This window comes from Mandrillus leucophaeus, unplaced genomic scaffold (genome assembly GCF_000951045.1).
Source record: "Mandrillus leucophaeus isolate KB7577 unplaced genomic scaffold, Mleu.le_1.0 Scaffold988, whole genome shotgun sequence".
NCBI classification, from domain to species: Eukaryota; Metazoa; Chordata; class Mammalia; order Primates; family Cercopithecidae; genus Mandrillus; species Mandrillus leucophaeus.
Genome location: NW_012110785.1, coordinates 368,237 through 390,298, shown reverse-complemented (window position 1 = coordinate 390,298; position 22,062 = coordinate 368,237). Strand labels below are relative to the sequence as shown.

At 44.8% G+C, this 22,062-nt stretch overlaps 1 protein-coding gene across 3 annotated transcripts in view; it reads left to right on the top strand.

The window, feature by feature from the left end:
* REEP1 (receptor accessory protein 1) overlaps window positions 1–22,062 on the top strand; it is a 136,134-nt gene that overhangs the window by 45,189 nt on the left and 68,883 nt on the right. For 2 of the 3 annotated variants that reach the window (XM_011971124.1, XM_011971125.1), the window contains exon 2: window positions 17,558–17,630. In XM_011971124.1, the coding sequence (XP_011826514.1) occupies window positions 17,558–17,630 (73 nt within the window). Of the gene's footprint in view, window positions 1–17,557; window positions 17,631–19,663; window positions 19,804–22,062 lie in introns of those variants that run through there. The other variant, XM_011971126.1, reaches the window with a different exon arrangement.

Sequence of the window (22,062 nt, the reverse complement as noted above, 5' to 3'; positions counted from 1 at the left end):
GTATGATACAACCACATAATGCAAGCTGGAAGAAGGCTAGTTAAGTGCTAATAGAACATTACCAAGTGTGTAGAAGGCACATATAACCTTCCTTCTAAAGAGATCAGCAAATTTATAAAAAGAATAGCCCTGGATCTAGGTATAGAACAGTGGTTCTCAAGCAGGGGCTGTTTTGTTCGGAGAGGACATTCGGTGGTGTCTGGAGATGTTTTTGGTTGTCACACTTGGACTGGGATCATCTAAGAGTTAGAGCCCAGGGATAATGCTGAGGACAGCCCCTCACAACAAAGAATTGTCTGGCCCATATGTCAGTAGTGCTGAGGCCTCTAGTCCAATGCATTAGAAGAATGCATAGGATTTTGGCAGACAGAGTTAGGGGCAGAGCACTGCAGGCCAAGAGAATGATGACTGAGCACAGTGGCAGAAATGAGTAGACAGGAATTAACAGAGTGCCCAAGAAGCTGGTGGAACAGCTGCAGCTAGATGGCATTGGCCCTTGATATCAACATAAACAGCTTGGACATTTTTCTCTGGGCAGTAGGGAACAATGGTATCTTTTGAGCTCTATCAAGAATAGAGTCAGTTCTTAACACCCCAGCTTTGCTTCATTGATTGCTCATCTGCGCAGCCACAAAGATGAAAACACACCCGTTTTCCTGTTTTTCTCCCCAGCCTATCCACTCTTTGTTTTCCACCATCCAGAGGAAAGCTTGGTCAGCATTCTGCCTTGCTGACCCAGGATTCCCATCTGCTGGTGACAAAGGGATACAGCAAAAAGTGATCCCCTTTTGACCGTTCTCCTTCCTGCTGCAATTTCCAGGAATGTACTATGGCAAGGGTGACTGTCCACGACTGTTCTGCTGGCCTCGTAGCAGCTTTGCTTTGCCCACCGTTGTTTTGAGTGTTTACTAACATCCTTACACTATCTCCGGATGCAGGGTGGAATGTAGAGGGCCCAGTTCATGCTCAGAGTGTCCACACGGTGGAAACAGCCCAGCAGAGGCCAGGGCTGGACCTGGGTCAGACTGCAGGCATGGGGATAAACAATGTGTGAGCTGCAGAAGGGGAGGGCACCCCAGAACTCCACACGGTGCTCTCTTCATGTGTTCACTCCTGCCTCACCAGCAATAGAACAGTGTTACACACCCATCATACTGGTAGGCACTAGGTGAGTGTTTTCTGAATGAAAGAACAAAGAGACTGAGATCTAGGGAGGGGGTGTGATGGCCTAAGATTGCCCAGCCTGTTGGGATCAGAGCTGAACCTGGAACCAGGATTCCTGACCCCTAGTTGGGAGCCCATCCCTGTGCCACATCTCCCCTTCTATGCCCAGAGACCTGGTGCTATCATCCTGGGTCCTGGCTAGGCACCTTTAGCCAGCACCCTGTTCTCCAAACCTCTCCCATTCCTTGAATTCCACCATTCCCCAAACCAATCAATCCATCAACCCAGGGAAACAGCCCAGCATGCCCTTCCCTACCTGCTGCCAGTGGCCACGGAGCTGTTAAGCTACTCTACACTAAAATGTTGGAGACTGCTAGTTAGTTACTATAGTTATCCACTTCCCCCAGGGTGTCTCTGGCGATGCCTCAGCCCAGGCATTTCTTAATGGACCAGTTGGGGTAGGAGGTAGGGGAGGGGTCCCTATATGGTGCTGAAGTATTTGCCAAACTATACCATTTATAGTAAGGCCTTCTTGGCTCAAACACATCTAGGGAAAGGGAACAGTGTGAACTTGTCAGTTGTTTTCTCTTTTTATTTTGAGAGGGACCCAGGCTGGACCTTAGGCATCCTCTGAAATCCCCCAGAATCTTCTGGGAAGAGGCATTTCCCTCACACCCAGAACCAGTGAATGAGGAGGCAGGTTGCTATTATGATTCCAGCGAAACAGTGACGCTCCTCCCCATGGCTTCAGAAAACATCCACCTTGGAAAAGTAAGTGTCCCCTTCCTCCCTCCAACCCCCAGGAAGAATCTGTCTTGCAGGTAGTGGCTGTTCTTGGTCTCCAGCTAGGTGGCATCCCTGCATCTTCTAGGTACCAGGGCTTGTACCAACTCCATCCCAGGACTGGTTAGATGACTCCCATACTAGCTATGTCAGCCCTTCCAGTGGTGGGACACTAGTCTAGGTCCTCTGGTCAGAGCTTCCCCTGTAGGAAAAATGTTTTTGCAAGTCTGTGAAGCATTTCCATTTTCAAATATCATAACACATATTATCCCATTTGACACCACATTTTGCAGAGGAGATAAAGCAAGTGAGGCTTCTGGGCTCCTGTCCATGAACCCATATCTAGTAAGTGGTATAGCACAGAGCAGCATCAAGGTCCCCAAGCTCCAAGCTCTCCTGGGTGGTCCCTCCTTCCATGGTGCAGCTTGGAGTGGCTTCACAGCCAGGCAGAACAGAGGCCACACCCCCGTCACTTGTGCTGGCCAGATCTCTGGGCAGGGGAAGCCTCTGGATGTTAAATATGGAAGGAGACCATGTGGGTGGTTGGTAGCACAGTGCCTGCCTGGAGTAGGCCCTCAGCAAGGGGCACTGGGTCTGCACGCCTGATGCGCATGACGTGGCACATGCTCTGGTGGGAGATGCTGAGGGAAGGGGTAGATCCATGACACGGAGGGAGCAACACGGTCCCTCGCTGTTTGATTGTTTTCAGCAGAACCCGAGTTGTGTTAAAATTCACATAAGCCTTGTTAAGTGAACTTATGTATTAGACAGTTTAATATTTTTCCTGTTCTTTTTCTTTTTTGAGACGGAGTTTCACTCTTGTTGCACAGGCTGGAGTGCAGTGGCACGATCTCAGCTCACTGCAACCTCCGCCTCCCTGGTTCAAGTGATTCTCCTGCCTCAGCCTCCCGCGTAGCTGGGATTACAGGCACCTGCCACCACACCTGACTAATTTTTGTATTTTTAGTAAAGACAGGGTTTTGCCACTTTGACCAGGCTGGTCTCAAACTCCTGACCTCAGGTGATCCGCCCGCCTTGGCCTCCCAAAGTGCTGGGATTACATGCATGAGCCACTATACCCAGCCTTAGACAATCCAATTTTAAACCAATCCTCATGATGACTTAAAAAGATTTCCTCGGTAAAGCCAAGGACTTGTGGTAATACAAATACATGTGATCAAAATATTTTACTGATTTTGTGCAATCAAAAAAGTTGAGGCATCCATGGTTTAGTACTTAAACTTTGAAATCTCACATACTAGTTCTAGCTCTGCTATAAACTCGGTGTGTGACCTTAGTCCAACTACTTAACTTCTCTGATCCACATTTCCAGTCTGTGAAATGGAAATTATAATCATGTCTACTTCATAGAGTTTTTGTATGCACAAATGGATATAAACTGCTAAAAGCTGTGTACAGAGCGTGTGTTATATCATCACCAGTGCTAATTACTAAGGAGTAACTATACTGGTAAAAGTTACTATACTGGTAACTTTTTTTTCCCCAAAGTGTGAAGCTTTCCTTTTTAGTCTTGATTCCTGGATAATAGGACATTCTTCACTTGGACTGTCCCCTATGGCCACCTATGATTGTGGCCATTTGAAGTTCACAATGGAAAGAATGTATATTGTTTCATTCTGAAGCAAATAAAATTTCTTACATCTCCATGCTCAGAACTGACTCTTTCTGTTTTTGTATTGGAATGTTTTTCTCCTTAGTGACCTAGTTTTATCTATTCTCTTCAGATCTGCAAAAGCAAGTGGAACGGTTGTTAAAGAGGAATTCTCATTCTGTGATAATTGAGAGAAATCTTTATTTTCTAAACAAAGCAGCTGTGGGCCGGGCGCGGTGGCTCACGCCTGTAATCCCGGCACTTTGGGAGGCCCAGGCGGGCGAATCTCGAGGTCAGGAGATCGAGACCATCCTGGCTAACACGGTGAAACCCCATCTCTACTAAAAATACAAAAAGAAAAATTAGCTAGGCGTAGTGGCGGGCGCTTGTAGTCCCAGCTACTCGGGAGGCTGAGCCGAAGAATTGCTTGAATCCGGGAGGCGGAGCTTGCAGAGGCGGAGCTTGCAGTGAGCGGAGATCGCGCCAAAGCACTCCAGCCTGTCTCAAAACAAACAAACAAAACCCAAAAAACAAAGCAGCTGTTTGCTATATTTTAACTTTTTAACTATTATGCAGTATTCCACCATACTTTTTAGAGCATTACCGAGGATTGCCCTTCAAAGCATCAAACATAAAAAATTGTTATCCAAAGAAGGACCTCACCTTTCTCACAGAGGGTCTGTATTATACATGGTGTGCAAGCGGTACATACAGTGGGTTCCCGCCCCAGTCTCTCTGCTTCCTTCTTCCTCAGCTTGGCCGACTCAGGAGCGGGGTCCAGAACTTCCAGCCAGAAGGGCACTTTAGCAGCTGTGAACTGCGTTTGTTCCCTGACTGTCCTGACTCACTCATAATTAAAACACGTGTTGAAAATTCTCTCAGAATTTAAATTTTGCTCATTGAAGTAAAGCTGAGCTGTTTTCCAGCTTGCTTTTTTTTTTTTTTTTTTTTTTTAAATAGGTTTGTGTTCTAATCAGGGTGGCATGCTGGACCTGAGCCAAACATCTTGTGTTTCGCACAATCCTTTTCTTCCCTGGGCAGGTGGAACATAGCCCCGCCCTTCTCTTCTAATGAGGTGACAACCGTGCTTTTGTTAGCAGTTCTGAGCCTTTCTGCTGCCAGATAAACCCAGTGGCCTGGAATCATGGTAATTTCTTATGTGCCACACAATTATTTATAATCAAGCCATCTCAGATCCTTTCTAGAACAAATCAGAAATTTATCTATCTATCTATCTAAAATATCAATCTCAGAAACATTTTAATAGTGTAGCTTATTAATAGAACATAATATACGGCAATGCTTTTTTTCCTCTACAACCAGAACCAGTAAAAAATATATTTACTTGCATTACTTGTTAATTTTCACTCATCTTAAATGTCATTACAATGGATTGAATAGAGATGTTTGAAAATTTTAGTAAATTTTACAAAATAACATTGCCGCATGAAACAGAATAGATATAACTTGAAAGATTATATATTCTGTTTTCTTATAACTTTGTTAGAATTAATCTTTTATGGATTGAATGAACTAATGGCCTGTACTAAGTAAATTCTGTTTTTATAAAATTTTTAAGTATGGATGGTTTTGAACAAATATTCATGCAGAGATTTTTTTGGTTCATAAATGTTATAAATTTATTTTATTTTAATTGTGATAAAAGCACATAACATAAAATTTACCATCTTAACCATTTTTAAGTGCACAGTTCACTAGTGTATATTTATTGCACATTGTTGTACAACCAATCTCCAGAAGCTTTTCATCTTGCAAAACTGAAAATTATAACTCCACATCCATTATCAACTCCCTATATCCCCCCAGCCTGTGGCAACCACCATTCTACTTTCTGTTTTTATGATTTTGACCTATCTAGTTAAGGAGTTCTCTAGAGCAGTCCACTTATAAATGTAATCACTCAGTATTTGCCTTTTTGTGATTGGCCGGTATAACTTACATAATATATTCATAGTTCATCCATCTTTTAGCAAGTGTCAGCATTTTCTTCCTTTGAAAGGATGAATAATATTCAGTGTTTATTAATCTGTTGATGGTCACTTGGGTTGCTTCCATCTTTTGGCTATTGTGAGTAATGCTGCTATGAACATGGGTGTGCAAATATCTTTTTGAGACATAACCACTTTAAGAATTAGCTACATTCTACTCGGTTAACTTGGCTGATCTTAACAGACGAGGAAATCAGTAACTAAACATAGAAGACCAGCCTCATTTGGCAGTGTTTGTTCACATGGTATGGGATTATAAACAGAAGTGATGCAGCCTCAGTACAGCTGAGTGAGAGGGCTGGAAAAACCTGAACTTTCCTGTATAATTTGAATTCAAATCCTGATTTTCCTGATTAAATTTCCTATATAAATTCCTGATAATTTACACACAGTGAAATTCACCCTTTTTACAGTATAGTTCTGTGAGCTTTGACAAGTGCATACAGTCATGTAATCATGACCACAGTGTAAATATAGAACAGTTTCATCGCCTCCAAAACTTCCCCCATGCCCCTTTGTAGTCATCACCTTTTTCTCCCCCACTGCCAGACTCTGGCAGCTCATGTTTTCCATCTTTGTAGTTTTGCCCATCATCATTTGTCTTTCCTTCCACACTTAGCACACACAGCTTTGCCTGCCACCTTTCTTGTTCTGATATACCTGGCACACCAGCCATGTTGTGACTTCCCTGAAGATAAAACCTCTGCCCTTGAGGTATCAAGTTGGATTAGAAAGAGCAAAGAGTTTTAAGCCAGGTAGAGCGTTCGAATCCAGCTCATTCAGTTAGCAGCTCTGTGACCTTGTGTTGGCCTCAGAATCTGACATAGAGTGGGGACTGAATAAATGTCTGTGGCACAAACAAACAAATGAATGAATGAATGAATGAATGAATGAATGAATTTAACCTCTTAACGTCCCACGTCCCTCCTGTGTAAGAGGGGATGATAGTAGTCACCTCACCTGACTTCTGTGGGGATCAGTGTCTTGTACAGTGCCTAGTGGGCATTAGTAAAGGTTTGTCCTGTTCCCATGGTCTTCCCCAGGGCTTTCGATGGCCTCTGCCAGACAGACACATGCACTCAAGGTTGCCTGGGACCTGGCAGAGGACATCAGTACCTGCTGTGTGAGAGCTAGGAGGGCACCAGCTGAGCAGACAAGTCCCGGAAAACCCCACAGATACACACTGACCACCTGCCAGTCAATCTCAAAGAGCTCCTCACTCTTTCCCCCTACCCCTTTTTCATGGTGCACACAGGAAGGCCCAGCAGTCCTTTTCTCAGCCTAAATATATACCATGTAGGGGGCTTTAGATGAAGCCCACCAGGAGGAGAAAACCATAACCCTTCAGGTCGTAATCCTCTGGCTCTGAGGTCTGGGGAGGGGAGCATAAGCTGGGATATAGGCAACCACGGGACAGTCATTGTAAATGAATCTTCTCTCTTCTTCAAAACAGACTCAGTGGGACTCATCACAATTATTGTGATGACAGTAATTAGTTATTTGTATAATTATCTGCTTGCTGCCTGCCTTTCCTATCAGATGGCCCAGGGCACACAGTAGGTGATCAGCACATATTTAATGATTGAATGAAAAGTATTTTGTGGTTAAAAGAAGTGACATTTGCAGTTACTGTTTCTGTAGAAGGGAGGGGAACTGATATTTGTCATTCATCCAGAGTGTCTCTGGTATGTTAAATTTGTACCTACAATCTCCTCATTTAATCTGCTTAGTGGCTGTAGAAAGCAGTGTTCTTGGTCTCTATACTCAAGAAAACTGGTTCAGAGTAGTTAAGAAGCATGCTTCCCACTCCACGGCTAGTCAGGGACGGAGCTGGATTCAAACTCAGGTCTGAAGTCAAAGCCCAGCCCCTTTCTACCACACACACTAAAGCTGGGTTTCTTAAGAATAGGAATCTCTACAATTAAGACTTAAAAACAAACAAAAACAACAGATTCAAGCAGACATTTGTGGTTGAGGGATTTGTGTGGATTGGATTGTAGAGTGGAACAGTATCAATTGGAAATTTACAGAATGTTTGTTCCTGCTTGCATCAGACTTTTCTGTTTTGTGCTTTCCTAAGTTGGGTTTGGGAGCATAAAAATCCAACTTAAAATGGGATTTTTGCAGCACACATTATAGACAGCTTTAAATAAGCAATGAAACCTCCTCTTCATGCTAAGAGAGGGTTTGCCTCTTGTTGGATAGGAGAAGGGCTTTGGAATATCCCTCAACTATTCTGAGGCTCAGTTTTTTAAATTTCTAAACTGGGAAAGTAATCCCATTATCTCAGAGGGGTACAGTGCAGACCAGATGAGGAAATAAGCAAATGAGATGTTTGTGAGGTGGGTTACCCAAGGAAGAGTTGTGTATGCGTTCACTCTCTCAGATCTGCAGAGAGGAGCAGGGTCTGAAGCCAACTGGGAAAGGAAAGACTACAGAGAGGCTGGCAGAATCCCATGCAAAAGTGAAAAAGAAGGACATGTCTTGTTTCTGTTTTCCCAAGATCAGCTCAGGTCAGGAGAGAACCTCATTTATGTGAATAGTTTATGTGCTTGAAACCCTGTAATTATACTGTCACCTGTTGTCAGTAAATCTATAATTCAGGGCCAGAGTGGAATTCCATTAGGCAAGGAAGCAGGCAGCAGCCTTCCTCCCACTATTCTACTCCTCATTCATTCATTCAGAGACCAGCTGCAGACTCTCAGCCAGGTACTGCAGAGTCAGGAAGGCAGTGCATCATAGCAGTGAGGAGGTGGGCAGTGGAGTTAGACATGGGTTTGACTTTGGCCTCCTCCCCTGACTAATTGTGAGACTCAATTATTTATTTTCACTAAACCTCAGTTTTCTCATTATTATGAGGAAGATGATGATACCTGTCTCACATGAAGGTTAAAAGTGAGCACTCAAAAATAAATGGCTTATAAGTCACAATAATATAGTCTCTAGGGAGCCAAAATACATAGTGGGTCAGTTCTGCTGTTTTCCTATTTTCTCCCTCCAGCCTGTTAGAAAGTCACTGGGAGTAAGCAGAAGCCCAGGGGCTGGGACCCAGGGCAACCAAAGCCCAGGTGGTTTGCTGTGCTATGGGAACCTGAGCTGTGTGCTCAGACGGAGGATCTCTTTTCCCAGATTAAGCTTCTAGAGAACCATCGTGGCCGGGCGCGGTGACTCAAGCCTGTAATCCCAGCACTTTGGGAGGCCGAGACGGGTGGATCACGAGGTCAGGAGATCGAGACAATCCTGGCTAACACGGTGAAACCCCGTCTCTACTAAAAAATACAAAAAAAACTAGCCGGGCGAGGTGGCGGGCGCCTGTAGTCCCAGCTACTCAGGAGGCTGAGGCAGGAGAATGGCGTGGACCCGGGAGGCGGAGCTTGCAGTGAGCTGAGATCCGGCCACTGCACTCTATCCTGGGCTACAGAGCGAGACTCCGTCTCAAAAAAAAAAAAAAAAAAAAAAAAAAGAGAACCATCGTGAGTAAGAATGTTCCCTGGGGCAGTGTGGTAGGTCAGAGTTTCTCAAGCACTTAGATCCCAGGACCACAGCGTATCTGAGACGGTCCTTTCAGGGCTAGAGGATCAGTAGGTCTTGGAGATGGATTATGGTTTTGGGAAGGCTTATTTTGCCACACATGGACCTTCTGACATCAGGAAGGTACTGGTTGTTTCAGAGCTTGGAGGCTGATGCTCAGGTCAACTTGAACCATTTTTGGAGACCCACGACATACCTGCCTTATGAGTGTGAATTCCTCTGAATGCTTTGGTTTTTTTAAAGGTCAGGTGTATAGAGGTGAAATTGGTAAAATTCACTCTTCTTAGTGTGAGTTTTCATTCTGAGTTTGGGCAAACATACACAGTTGTGTAAACAGCACCACAGTCAGGTATGCAACAGCTCCATCCCTCCCCAAAATTCCTTCACATTCTTGGAGTCAACCCCCCCCCCCATCTAACCCAGGCAACCACTTATCTGGTGTTTGTCCCTATAAACTTCCCTTTTTCAGAAGAGCATATACCATCCTGGCCAACATAGTGAATCCCTGTCTATACTGAAAGTACAAAAATTAGCTGGGTGTGGTGGTGCATGCCTGTAATCCCAGCTACTCAGGAAGCTGAGGCAGGAAAATAGCTTGAACCCAGGAGGTAGAGATTGCAATGAGCTGAGATTGCGCCACTGCACTCCAGCCTGGGTGACAGAGTGAGACTCTGTCTCAAAAAACAAGAAAAGAAAGAAAGAGCATATAAATGGAGTCATAACGCATGTCGCCTTTTGAGTTTGCTAGTTTCACTCACTGTAATGCATTTGAGACTTCAAATGCTTTTGACTGCAGCAAGGTTAGTGGTTCTGAGAGCAGCCTGAAAAGTCAGTAGCATTCTTATACACCATTAATAACCAATAGAAAATCTAATTTTAAAAATTCATAATGCCGCCAAAAAACCCCCGAAAACCTAAAGTGCCTAGCAGTAAGACAAAACATGTACAAGATCTTTATGGAGAAACTTACAACATATAATAAAAAGACACTAAAGAAGACATGAGGAAATGGAAGCCACCATGTTCACAAAGAGGAAACTTGAAACCATAAAGATGGTGATTCTTCTAGTAAATTTTATGAAAACAGTGAAATTCTAATCAAAATCTAAATAAAGTTTTATGTGGAACTTGACAAACTATTGTGAAATTTACATAGAAAACAAAGGGTCAAGAATAGCCAAGATTCTACATTGAAATTTCTAATAAAAAAATAATGGCCAAGACAAATTTTAAGACTATTAGGATTTATTCTACAGTCATGGTTGTTAATATTATGGTTATTATAAAGACATTGTGGTATAGGTGCATGGTTAGACAGTAGATCAGTCAAATACAGAGCTGAAAATAATACCTATGCATATTGGAAACTTTATATATGACAGGTAGCACTGCAAATCAATGGGATGGGACAATTGGGATCCATATAGAAAAGAAGAAAATTGAATTCCTCATACCATACATAAAGATCAATTCCAAATGAATGAAAATCTAATATTGAAAAAGCAAAAGTTTAAAACTCTTGTAAAAAAGTATACGTGACCAGGATTTTTTCAACAAGATAGAAAAAAGCTAGAAAAGACTGATGTATTTGTCTATATAAAATTTAAAGCTGCAAGAAAATGCACCATAAACCAAGTTAAGAGAACTTATATTGAGGAAAAACATGTGTAATGCATATGTCCAAGAAAGGATTTATACCCAAAATTCATGAAGAATTCCTAAAAATCACTAAGAACAAAATAAACTAATGGAGGGATATAAACAGGGTAGTTAAGCAGCTCAAATGGCCAACAGGCATAAAAAGTTGTTTGACTTCACCTGCCACTGAGGAAACGCAAATCGAAGCAAACATGGGATACCATTTTACACCCATCACACTGACAAAAATCTAAGTCTGACTATATAAGTTCGGCAAGAATGGGGAGTATTAAAATCTTTTACACTTGCAGGAAGGAGTATAAATTGGTATAGTCATTCTGGCAAGTGGTTTTGCATTATCTGCTGTACCTTCTGGCCCAGCAGTTCCACACTACGTAGATACACTAGAGAAGGTCTCAAATGTGCCCAAGGAGACATGTATAATAATGTTCGTCACAGCCCTGTTTGTAAAGGGGAAAAATAGGAAGGAACCTAAGTATGCATCAACAGAATAAACTATAATATGTTCATATAGTAAAGTAGTACACAGTGGTTTAAAAGAATCTAGAAAAACTGGATGCAAGTGGCACATACCTGTAATCCCAGCTACTTGGAAGGTTGAGGTGAGAAATCAGTGAACCTAGGAGTTCAGGACCAGCCTGGGCAACATAGCGAGACCCTGTCTCAATACAAATAAAAAAATAATTTTAGGCCGGGTGCTGTGGCTCATGCCTGTAATCCTAACATTTGGGAGGCCTAGGTGGGTGGATCACCTAAGGTCAGGAGTTCAAGACCAGTCGGACCAGCATGGTGAAACTCCATCTCTACTAAAAATACAAAAATTAGCTGGGCAGGGTGGCTCACGCCTGTAATCCCAGCTACTCAGGAGGTTGAGGAAGGAGAATCACTTGAACCTGTGAGGTGGAGGTTGCAGTGAGCCGAGATTGCGCCACTGCCTTCCAGCCTGCGCAATGGGAGCGAGACTCCATTTCAAAAAATAAAATAAGATAAAATAAAATAAAACAAATACTTTTAAAAAATGATCTAGAAAGACAAGTGTCGCCATGGATTGAATTTCAAAAACATAAGTTTGAATGAAAAAACATATCACAGTGTGATTCCATTTGTAGAATATGTAAACAGGTATAAACACTTTTTTTCTGTTTATGCGTGGCTCATGTAGTTAATAAAAACATGGTGAGAGTGATAAACACCAAATTCAGGATAGTGATGACTTTTGGGGAGGAGGAAAAGGATTGTATCAGGAAAATACATATAGGGGACTTCAAATATATCTGCTCTGTGTTACCGTTTTCTCCAGATTAAGAATTATAGTATATTTATTGGAATGCCAAAAGGAGCTGAAGAACCAAGGAGCATTCTTCTGTTAGAGTAGACAGCAAAAACAGTCTTGGAGATTAATTCTCATAAAAAGTGATAAAAATGGATTTATATGTTTTTAGAAAGTATCTTCGGAGAACATAATTTGAAATTATATTTTTATTAACAAAAAGCGCAAAACATAATCAGTATAAATTTTAATACATTTTAATGCTCAGATGAAACTGTGTGCCTTCATGAATTGGAAGACTGTGCAAATTTATTTTCTTGGGTACTGTACATCATTTTTAAAAATTATGAAATAAGGCTGGGTGCAGTGGCTCACGTCTGTAATTCCAGCGCTTTGAGAAGCTAAGGCAGGTGAATCATTTGAGGCCAGGAGTTCAAGACCAGCCTGGGCAATGTGGAGAAACCGCAGCTCTACTAAAAATACAAAAATTAGCCAGGTGTGGTGACACACACCTGTAATCCCAGCTACTCGGGAGGCTGAGCAGGAGAATCCCCTGAACCTGGGAGGCAGAGGTTGCAGTGAGCAGAGATCGTGCACTGCACCCTAGCCTGGGCAACAGAGTGAGACTTTGTCTCAAAAAAAATTATGAAATAAGATGTATACAGTTTTATATGTATTTGTAATTATAAAGCAAGTGCTCAGGTCAAGAAACAGAGTGTTCCACAAGCCCTTGGGTGACATACAACTTCTTCAATGTGATTTGTTTTTTAATGCTATAAACAGCTGTATAAATAGGCTTATTATTTCTCTTACATTTAAAAAAATTAGTCTTAGAAAAATATATTGCCAGCATTGATTTTGAAATTTTTAGCACAATTTGGGATTGGGACATGTTGGTGCCACTCTAGGATGCCTGAGAAGACTGTGGAAAATACTGGTTTGTTTCATGGTTTGCAAAGGACTTGGCTATGGTCAGCAACTGCAGTGCCATAGCTTGTAGCTGTGCCCTAGGTCAGCAATCTCTCTCTTCTGGCCAGAGCTCCAGGAAGTTGATAAGCAACTTCAGAGCTGTATTTTCCCTGACATTGGCCAACGGACTTGGTATGTGGTTTTTACCATTTGGGGCCATCCCCCACTATCTGAGCATTTACAGTTTTTCTTGGGGCACTGGACATTTTTGAACTCTTGGGGTTCAAAAAAATGATCCTTGGGGTTCAAAAAATGACCCTTAATAGTGGTGAAGAGTCCATGGCCCAAGGACCAGGAAACAGCACACTAGTCTAGAAGCTAGGGTTTCTCAGCAGTGGCACAATGGACATTTTGGACTGGATGATTATTTGTTGAGAGGGGCCTGTCCTGTGCATGATAGAATGTTTAGCAGCATCCCTGCCTCTACTCACTGGCTGCCAGTAGCACCCTCTCAGACAACCAGAGTGTCTCCAGACATTGCCCAGATTCCCCTGGGAAACGAGATCACCCCAGTGGGGAGCCACTGCATCAGAGTGTAGTATTCACATGAGACTCATGCTCCCTTCTCGATGCCACAGCTGTGGAAGAGGTGGGTGGGGAGGCAACCTGGATGAAGACACATAACTTGGAGCAAGAGGAGGAGTGAAGTACAAAGATAAGGGAAATGCTGCAGGCAGATTCATGGAGCCTTTACACAGGGTCGGGGCTTCAGGGTAACAGTTAATGACAGTGGTGGGGAGGGAGGGTGGGTGCAGAGCTGTGAGGTGCGAGCTCTATTCAGAGATAACCGAGAGGAGTGTGTTAGTGCAGAGCCTGGTCTCTCTGGAGGATGGCACTCCAGCCTTCCACCTTCCCTCTGCTTGAGCCCAGCTCGAGCATTAAGGAGCTTTAGACCCTCTTATTTTACCACATTTTTTCTGACTTTGTAGAAAGTTATGTGAATCTAGCAAGTGGGCTGAGTTCCTTGGAGAGAGATTGAAATTGCTTGTTACTCAACAGACATTTCAAGCACCCACTTAAAGGGGGAGGTGCTCTGCCAGGCATGAGGGACCCTCCTGATTGCCCAGGACTATGTGATCTGACTAGGGAGACAGACTCAGCCAGCACAGGCCGCCCTGGGAGAAGGCAGGTTCTGTTGTCAGGCTGCCTGGGTTCAGATCCCACCTCTGTACCTGGCTGTTGTGTCTCCTTGGGTGAGTGAGTAATGATGCTAAGCCTCAGTGTCCCAGTCTGTAAAATGGGGTAGTAAGAATTCGTTTTCCCTATGTATATGAGAGGATTAATTGAAAGAATGAGTGCAGCTTGTAGAACAGTGCCTGGCATTAGTGAACACTCAATGATATAATATTATAATATTATTTTAAATGTTTTATTATTGCTGCTACTACATAAGGCCTGTCACAGGCTTAAATAGTTTCAAGAAAACTGCGAGGGCAGTAACCAAAGCCTTCACAGAAGAAGTGGCATTTCTGAGACAGGTCTTAAAGGATTAGTGGTGCTTTATCAGGAAAAACAACAGTTGTGGGATCGGGGAAGATCTTGTGCTACATTCAGACAGAAGAAAGAGCAGCCAGGAAGTCACAGATTGGAAGCAAATGTGGTTTAATCAGGGGACAGCTGCTAGCTGCTGGCTCTGTGAACCCGAGGCTGAGGGAGGGGTGGGAAGCAAGGCTGGTGGGGCCAGTGGTGAAGGGCCATGTGGGGGTACTTGGTCTGAAGGGGCAGAAGTACCAACCCCCTTTGGCTTGAGCCTGCTTCCTTCATTATTTCTTACCTCTAAAATAGGTTAAGAAGAACTGGCCATTTTCATCCCATTTCCCCTTCCCCGGGGCAGTGAGATGCTAAGTGTTACTGAGCTTTTAGAAACTGAAAAGCAAACTCATGTGTGTAGGGACCTTGTGCTGTCACACAGGAGCCAGGCGAAGGATGCTGGCAACCAGCTCACTTCAGAAGAGTCCAGCTGACCTAGCACAGGCCTTCCTGTCTTGCCTTCCTTGCTCCATGACCACTCAGAGGGTGTCATGACACACTGGGGTTCACGGGGATCCCATCAATCGGCTGCTGGGTAGTGCTGTAACTTTCCACCTGTCTCTCCTCTGCTGCTCACATGCTGCCTCAGGGCAGGGGCTGGAAACCATCCTGGCAGACATGGGTAATAACCATGGCACCTATGCCCGAGGAACGGTGTATGTATTTCCCCCCAGTCCATGGTGTTGTGCCCAAGGCTTTGCTGAATCAGCCTGGTGCCATCTGGCATCCACCTCGCTGCTGAGACCTCAGACACAAGGTCACGAGCGTTCCCTCAATGGTGCTGGCTTTGGCTTCCCCATTCTGATACTTCACACAGTGCACACGTTCTTACTGAGCCCTTCCTGCTGTGCGGGGGACAGGGATGTGTTATGAATGAGGGATACCATCTCTGGCTTTGTGGAACACACAGTCTTGTGGGAGAGATGCACCTTGAGCTGACCAAGTGGATACGGTGGACAAGAGCTAAGAAAGGGGCAGGTACAGGAGCTAAAAAGGGAGAGGAGCCCCATCTTCAGGGTGTGACCAGGTCAGGAAAGGCCTCCCTGAGGAAGTGAGGCTCCTGGATACCTGAGAATGCTTAGGAGGGGGCAGGCAAGGAGGCAGTGTGGAGGAGTGTGGGGACTTTCCTCACCAAGGGAGCGATGACCAAACCCAGCAGGCTTCCCCAGCCACCTCCAGCTTGGCCTGCCTGCTGTCTTTGGTACTACCCTCTCTTAAGTGTTTCCCCCTCACCCCCAGTCCTGCTTTTCCTCCTTTCTTCCACTATTCTCTTGTACCCCCACTGGCTCATCCTGCTCTTCACACAGGTCATTTCAGCCTTCCTGGAGGGTGGGCGGCTCCCCAAGGTCGTGCACAGTGGTCACAAGAAGTCAGACTTGGAGGAGGCTGGCCTGGCTGGGCTCCAGCCCCTGCCTTACGCTTCCCTGGTCATGAGGCTTTAGACAAGTAAGTGACTGGCTGCTCTGTGCATTGGAGTCCTGTCTGTAAAAGGGGTTCCCTTGGACAAGGCAGTCTAAGTGGGATAAAGCTCTAAAGCACTTCGCACAAGGCCTGTGTGAGTCGAGAGTTAACAGCCCTCTCCCTTTCGGTGCCAGAAACAGACTTGGTCCAGTCAACTTTGTTTTCCCTGGAAACCTGATGATTGTGGAATATCACGGTGTTCCCTGGCAACAGTGCTCATGGTAAAGCTGACCCCTGCTTGGTAAATTGCTTCCGGACTAGGAGTTCTCTGTACAGCCTCTCAATACCCAGTGAACCACAGCTTTGCATTTCTTCAGTGTGGTGTCTTCTGTAAGTAGGCTGGCTCATTGCAGGGACTCTGAAAGCTCCATCTGTGGGGTTGTCACAGGAGATGTCAGCTCATATAGTGCCTGGGCCAGGCCCATTCCTGCACCCAGTCAGCTTGGCCCTGAGTTGGCACCCTCGGGTGACCTCATCTGTCAGGTGAAAAGATTAAACCTCCAGCTCAATTCATTCATTTACAAATATCTGTTGAGGGATTACTATGGGGTAGGTTCTGGGAACACAGTGTTGAGCAAAACAGATCCATTCTCAGCCCTCACGGCACTTACGGTGCTGTGGAAAGAAGGCTGTCAATCAAAGCGTCGGACAAACAACAATAAAGGAACACCCTGATGATAGGTACATTGTGCTATGAGTGTAGTGAGGAGGTTTGAGCTAGTTAGGGAGGCCAGGGAAGAAGAAGTCATACTAGAGCTGGGATATGATGAATGAACAGGCATTAACCAGAGAAAGACGGGGAAAGGAAGACTCCAGAAAGAGAGAACAGCACAGGCAGAAGCTTTCTGGGCGGGGGATAGTGCATGGTGGAGAGAATGAGGGCAGGTGGAACTCTGCCATGCAGGTCCTGAGAGGCAGGGCTGAGCACGAGATCATTTAATGACCCAACATAGCCCTGAGCATAGATCAGTGAGAGCTGCTGCTCAAACACTGTCACGGGGCTGGTATTTTTGCTTCTTCATCTTAAGAGCAATGAGAAACAGGCTAATACAAGATGGGGATGTATTGGTGGGAGGAGGGCTTGGCCTGATTGAATTTACAATATGAAATGTGAAGAGCTTATTCTGGCTGCAGGATGCTGAGATCAAGTCCAAGGGGAGTGAAATTTGAGGGGAAAGGTTTTGATGGAAAAAAAAGCCTGAGGTGTTTGCAGGCTTAATAGAGTTTCAGAGGGGGGTTAGCAGCAGGAGAGGAAAGGCAGCCTTTAATTTCAGGGGTCTTCGTGCCTTCCCATCCCCATTTTTGGATGCCATGACCCCCAACCACCCTTTCATGTTGCCAAACCACAGATTGAAGGAAGGTGGGTGTGGGCTGTAACAGAAGATAGAGGTGCCCAAGGATGCCCCAGCCACGAGCAGAACACCTTCAGGGCATTCATGAAAATAAATCAAGCCCCACAGCAGCACTTTCTGTAGCTTGGAGAGCTGCTCTTGGCATTGAAGACAGACATTTTCCATTAAATAAGATAAATGAGAAAATCATATTTCTCTTTGTCTCTCTTCCCTCCAGGCTTATATTTGGCACCCTTTACCCTGCATATTATTCCTACAAGGCTGTGAAATCAAAGGACATTAAGGAATATGTAAGTAGCACTGTGTATTTTGGAGGGGGTTGGCTGGAGTGAGGTCGGGTGTGAAATGTTGGGGGAGGGGGATGCCCTTCTTGTTATGGGCACTGGGAGTAGGGAAAAGGAGTCCCTTCATCACAGTTCTCATGAGATGTCTCAGGCGTCCTCTTTTCTGTCTAGACCTTCCCTTGCCTAGACCTTCTCCTGCCTAGACCTAGAGCATGGAGGTGAGAAAAGCAGGGAGGTATGGCAAGAGGTGGTGGCGTCTGGAATTGGAGGTGACTCAGCTCTGCCACAAGCCACAGGTGACTTCACCTCTCTCAGCCTTGATTTATTTGTCTGGAAAACACTGTGTAGACCTTACAGCACCATGACGGAGAGACAGTCCAGCATTGCAGGCAGGAGCACGGGTTCTAGAGTCTGGCAGACCTGGGTTTGGTTCCTAGTTCTGCAACTCTGTCCCATTCCATTTCTTTCATTCCATCTCCACAATTCAGGCTCTGTTGCTCTGTAACCTTTTGAGGGCAGGGGATTGTCATCATCCTATATCTGTTTTCTTTTCTTTTTTTTTTTTGAGCCGGAGTCTCACTCTGTCACTCAGGCTGGAGAGCAGTGGCACAATCTTGGCTCACTGCAGCCTCCGCCTCCTGGGTTCAAGAGATTCTCTAGCCTCAGCCTCCTGAGTAGCTGGGATTACAGGTGTGTGCCACCATGCCCAGATAATTTTTGTGTTTTTAGTGGAGATAGGGTTTCATCATGTTGGCCAGGCTAGTCTCGAACTCCTGACCTTGTGATCTGCCTGCCTCGGCCTCCCAAAATGCTGGGATTATAGGCGTGAGCAACAGTGCCTGGCCCCTATATCTGTTTTCTGTAGCACACTGCAGAAGGTGAGCACACAGGAAGGGGATCTGGGAGGACTTACTGGTCAGAGGATAATATCAGTTACTGTTGAATGATCTGGGTGCTCTAGTCACCACCCCTAAATGTGTCTGGCACCTTCAGGCAGGAGAACCATTAGGCCACTGCTGACTGAGAAAGACCTGCTGGGTGGGTGGTGAGGGAAGGGTGTCCTTCCCCATATAGGACACAAACTCAAAGTGCAAAAGGTGTGGATTTTGGCATCAGAACACCGAGGTCGGTCAAGTCCTGGCTCTGACATTTGAATGATGCAGTGCTGGGTAAGTAGCTTAAACTTCCGAGAGCCTAAGTAAGTGTCCTCATCTGAACAATGGGGTGGGTAATAGTCATGCCTTTGCCTCTTTTACTCAGATGTCTCTTGGCAGGTTTGGCGTAGGTAAAGAAACAATTCAAAGTGGGCTTAGAAAGTCAGTATTTTCTTTCTCAGATTTCCCAAGAAGTCTTTATGATGAAACCAGCCATCTCCAGATCGACTGCAACCAGAACTCAGCCCCCACCCCGCAATCTCCCACTTTCCCAGAACAACTTGCCTGGGCTTGCACCTTGCTGTTTGTAAGCAGGGAGTTCCAGAGGGGGGCAGTTTTTCTTCTGGAGACCGGGCCTGTGGTATATGTGAGGGAACTCAGAAAGCACGCTATAAATAGCTGCTAAATTGCAAGCACAGAACCTCCTGATTCAATTGACTTGGCACAGGGCAAAGCATTAGGCAGCCTCTTCTAGCCCTCCCTCTCCCAACCCTTTCCCGCCTGCCAACTGTGCCAGGGAAGGAGGCCTTACCAGGATCACTGTGGTATAAGGTCTAATCCTTTACTTTGCAGGGGCAAAAACAACTCTGTCAGCTCTTCTGAGAGAGATCAAACCCTGGTAAATTGTTTTGCTCTGACTAAACTCACAGAAGCCTGGTTTATGACTAGAATGGCAATTCATTAATTTAGACTGAAAACCATAATTGATGAGTAGAGCAGCTGTTTGTGTTGGCTGCTCAGCACACGCTTTTCCCAGTAGGGAACGTGCGAGAGTTACGATTAGAAGGTTTCTTGGTAAAAAAGGAATCTGAAGAAAGGAGCCGGGTAGTATCAGGAGGGAACTGCCTTTCTCTGCACTCACGCTCCTGTGTTTCCGTCCTGCAGTCCTTTTGACTCATGGGCCTATTTTGTTCAAGAGAGAAACCTGCGAGTTTCCTTAACACACCCACACCCCCACACCCACACCCACGCGGTTGGTGATCATGTCCCTTCATCCCTATGTCCTGAGTAATCTTCCAAACCAGGTCTGTCTTCCTTCTCTGCTGCCACTCTCAGAAATGAGATTCTCACCCTTTTCCCTAGAAGGTTGCAATGGCCTCCTATATTAGTTTTTTATTGTCACCATTACAAATTACCGTGAACTTAGTGGCTTAAAACACCTGTGTATTATTTTATACTTCTGAAGGTCAGAAGTCCAACAAGTCCCACTAGGTTAAAATCAAGCAGGACTGTGCTCCGTTTGGTGACTCCAGGGGAGAGGTTGTGTCCTTGCCTTTTCCAGTTCCTAGAGGCCATTCCTGCATTGTTAGGCTTGTGCCCCTTCCTCCTCCTCCTTGAGAGCCAGCAACATTGCATCTCTCTGGCTGTTCTTCCATAACCACATCTCCCTCAGGCTCACTGGGAAAGGTTCTCCACTTTAAGGATTCATGTGATTACATGGGGCCACCTGGGTCATCCAGGATACTCTTGCCATCTGAAAGTCCTTAATGCTACAAAGTCCCATTTGCCATATGGGAATTAGGACATGGACATCTTTGGGGAGCCACTGTTGTGCCTATCACACCTCCTAACTGGTTCTCCTGCCTCCTGTCCCTCCTTTCCGACTCTGTTGTCACATGACATCCAGTGCCATTTAAAAATGGAAGTCTATTTATTTCACTCCTCCCGGGTCAATTAATGGCTGCTTATCACCTGCAAGATCAAGCACAAATTTCATTACACAGCATTTAACACCCTTCTCGATCTTGCTCCTCCCTACTTCCCAGCCGCTTCTCTACACATCTTCAGTGCTGTAATCTCAACACTCAAAGTGTGGTCAGTGGCCAGCATTATCCGCATCACCTGGGAACTTGTTTGAATTGAAGACTCGGGTTTGTCTTTCTGTGGAAGGCACAGAAATGGTTATCATGAAGGAAGTTTTGACTCGCATTCCCCTAGAAGTAGGAGGCATGGCATGCCACATGGGGCCACACAGGGGGACCACCAGAGCTGGTCAGGAAGCAGAGGGAGCTCTCCTAAATAAAAATGGGCATTTTCCACAGGATCTCCAATTTAGAAACATTGCTCAGGACATTTATGGCTGCTTATGTCTTCCAACCAAACTTACTGTACCTGGATTCAAGGTGTTGGGATGAAAACTTAAATACAAGGGAATTTACGGGAATTTGTAGAATTAACTAGGTAACAAGTGAAAGATACCCAGGAACCGGGGAGGATCCAAGGAGGCTGGGTGATGCTGACGGCCCAGCTCACGATGTAGGAAAGGGTCTGATTAGGAAACCTCTGCTGAAGTCACATCTTGGACACCGGATGCTTGTACTTTTGAAGTATCCCCTGACAGTGCCGAGTCCTGGATAGGGGCCCAAATAGCAGGACTTGCCTCCCACAAAGATGCTCATGTTGGGAGATGTCTCCCAATTTAGAAGGCTTTGGATGCTGAGTACTCATGGAGAAAAAAAAATAACCAATACAGCTGACTCTTAGGCTGCCCCAAAACTACATCCACATCCACATCCATTCCTTTACCCATATTTTGGCTTTAAAAACAAGCTTCCAACAAGAATGCTATACAACTCACTCACTTGTCAAATCCAAATTCCGTAAGTTGCTGAGTCCAGCTCCAGGCCCAGTATCCCTGGGCAAAGTCCTCTCCTCATCTGGTTCTGACAAGACCCAACTGTAATATTCAGCATTCCAAACACTGAATTGTTAAGTGAACTGTCACCAGTGCAGCTCACATACTATTTTAGTGGGGAGAGAAAGAATTAAAATATAATTACTTAAAATATTAAAATCTATACTTAACACAGAAAGGAGGAAAATATGGATAGAAGATACAGTCAGTATTCATGCAACTGGTCATGAGTTCATAGCTGTATTTGTGACTTTTGTTAAAAGAAAAAAGTTTTTAGAGGGTAGAATCATGACTCTTGTATGAATGTAAAATGAACACATGTTGAAGATTTTGCTTAACTTACTAATGAGGCAACCAGTAAGGTGTTCAAAGGAAACCCCAAATAACAGACATATGTAGGCAATCAGAAATGTTGAAATGGATTTGTTAATAAATATTAAACTGATTGCTTGGAAGGTGGGATGGGGAGATCAGTTGTATCTCTGCTGGACAAAATTTATTTGCACCTCTATGGGTGAAACCATATGCATTGCCATCAGTTTTAACTTATCAAGTTGTAAAATAGCTCAAAGACATTGAAAAGCAGGACACCTGCAGAATCAAGATAATTCAGAAGGACATGCTGGACACCTAGCATTCCACAGGACAC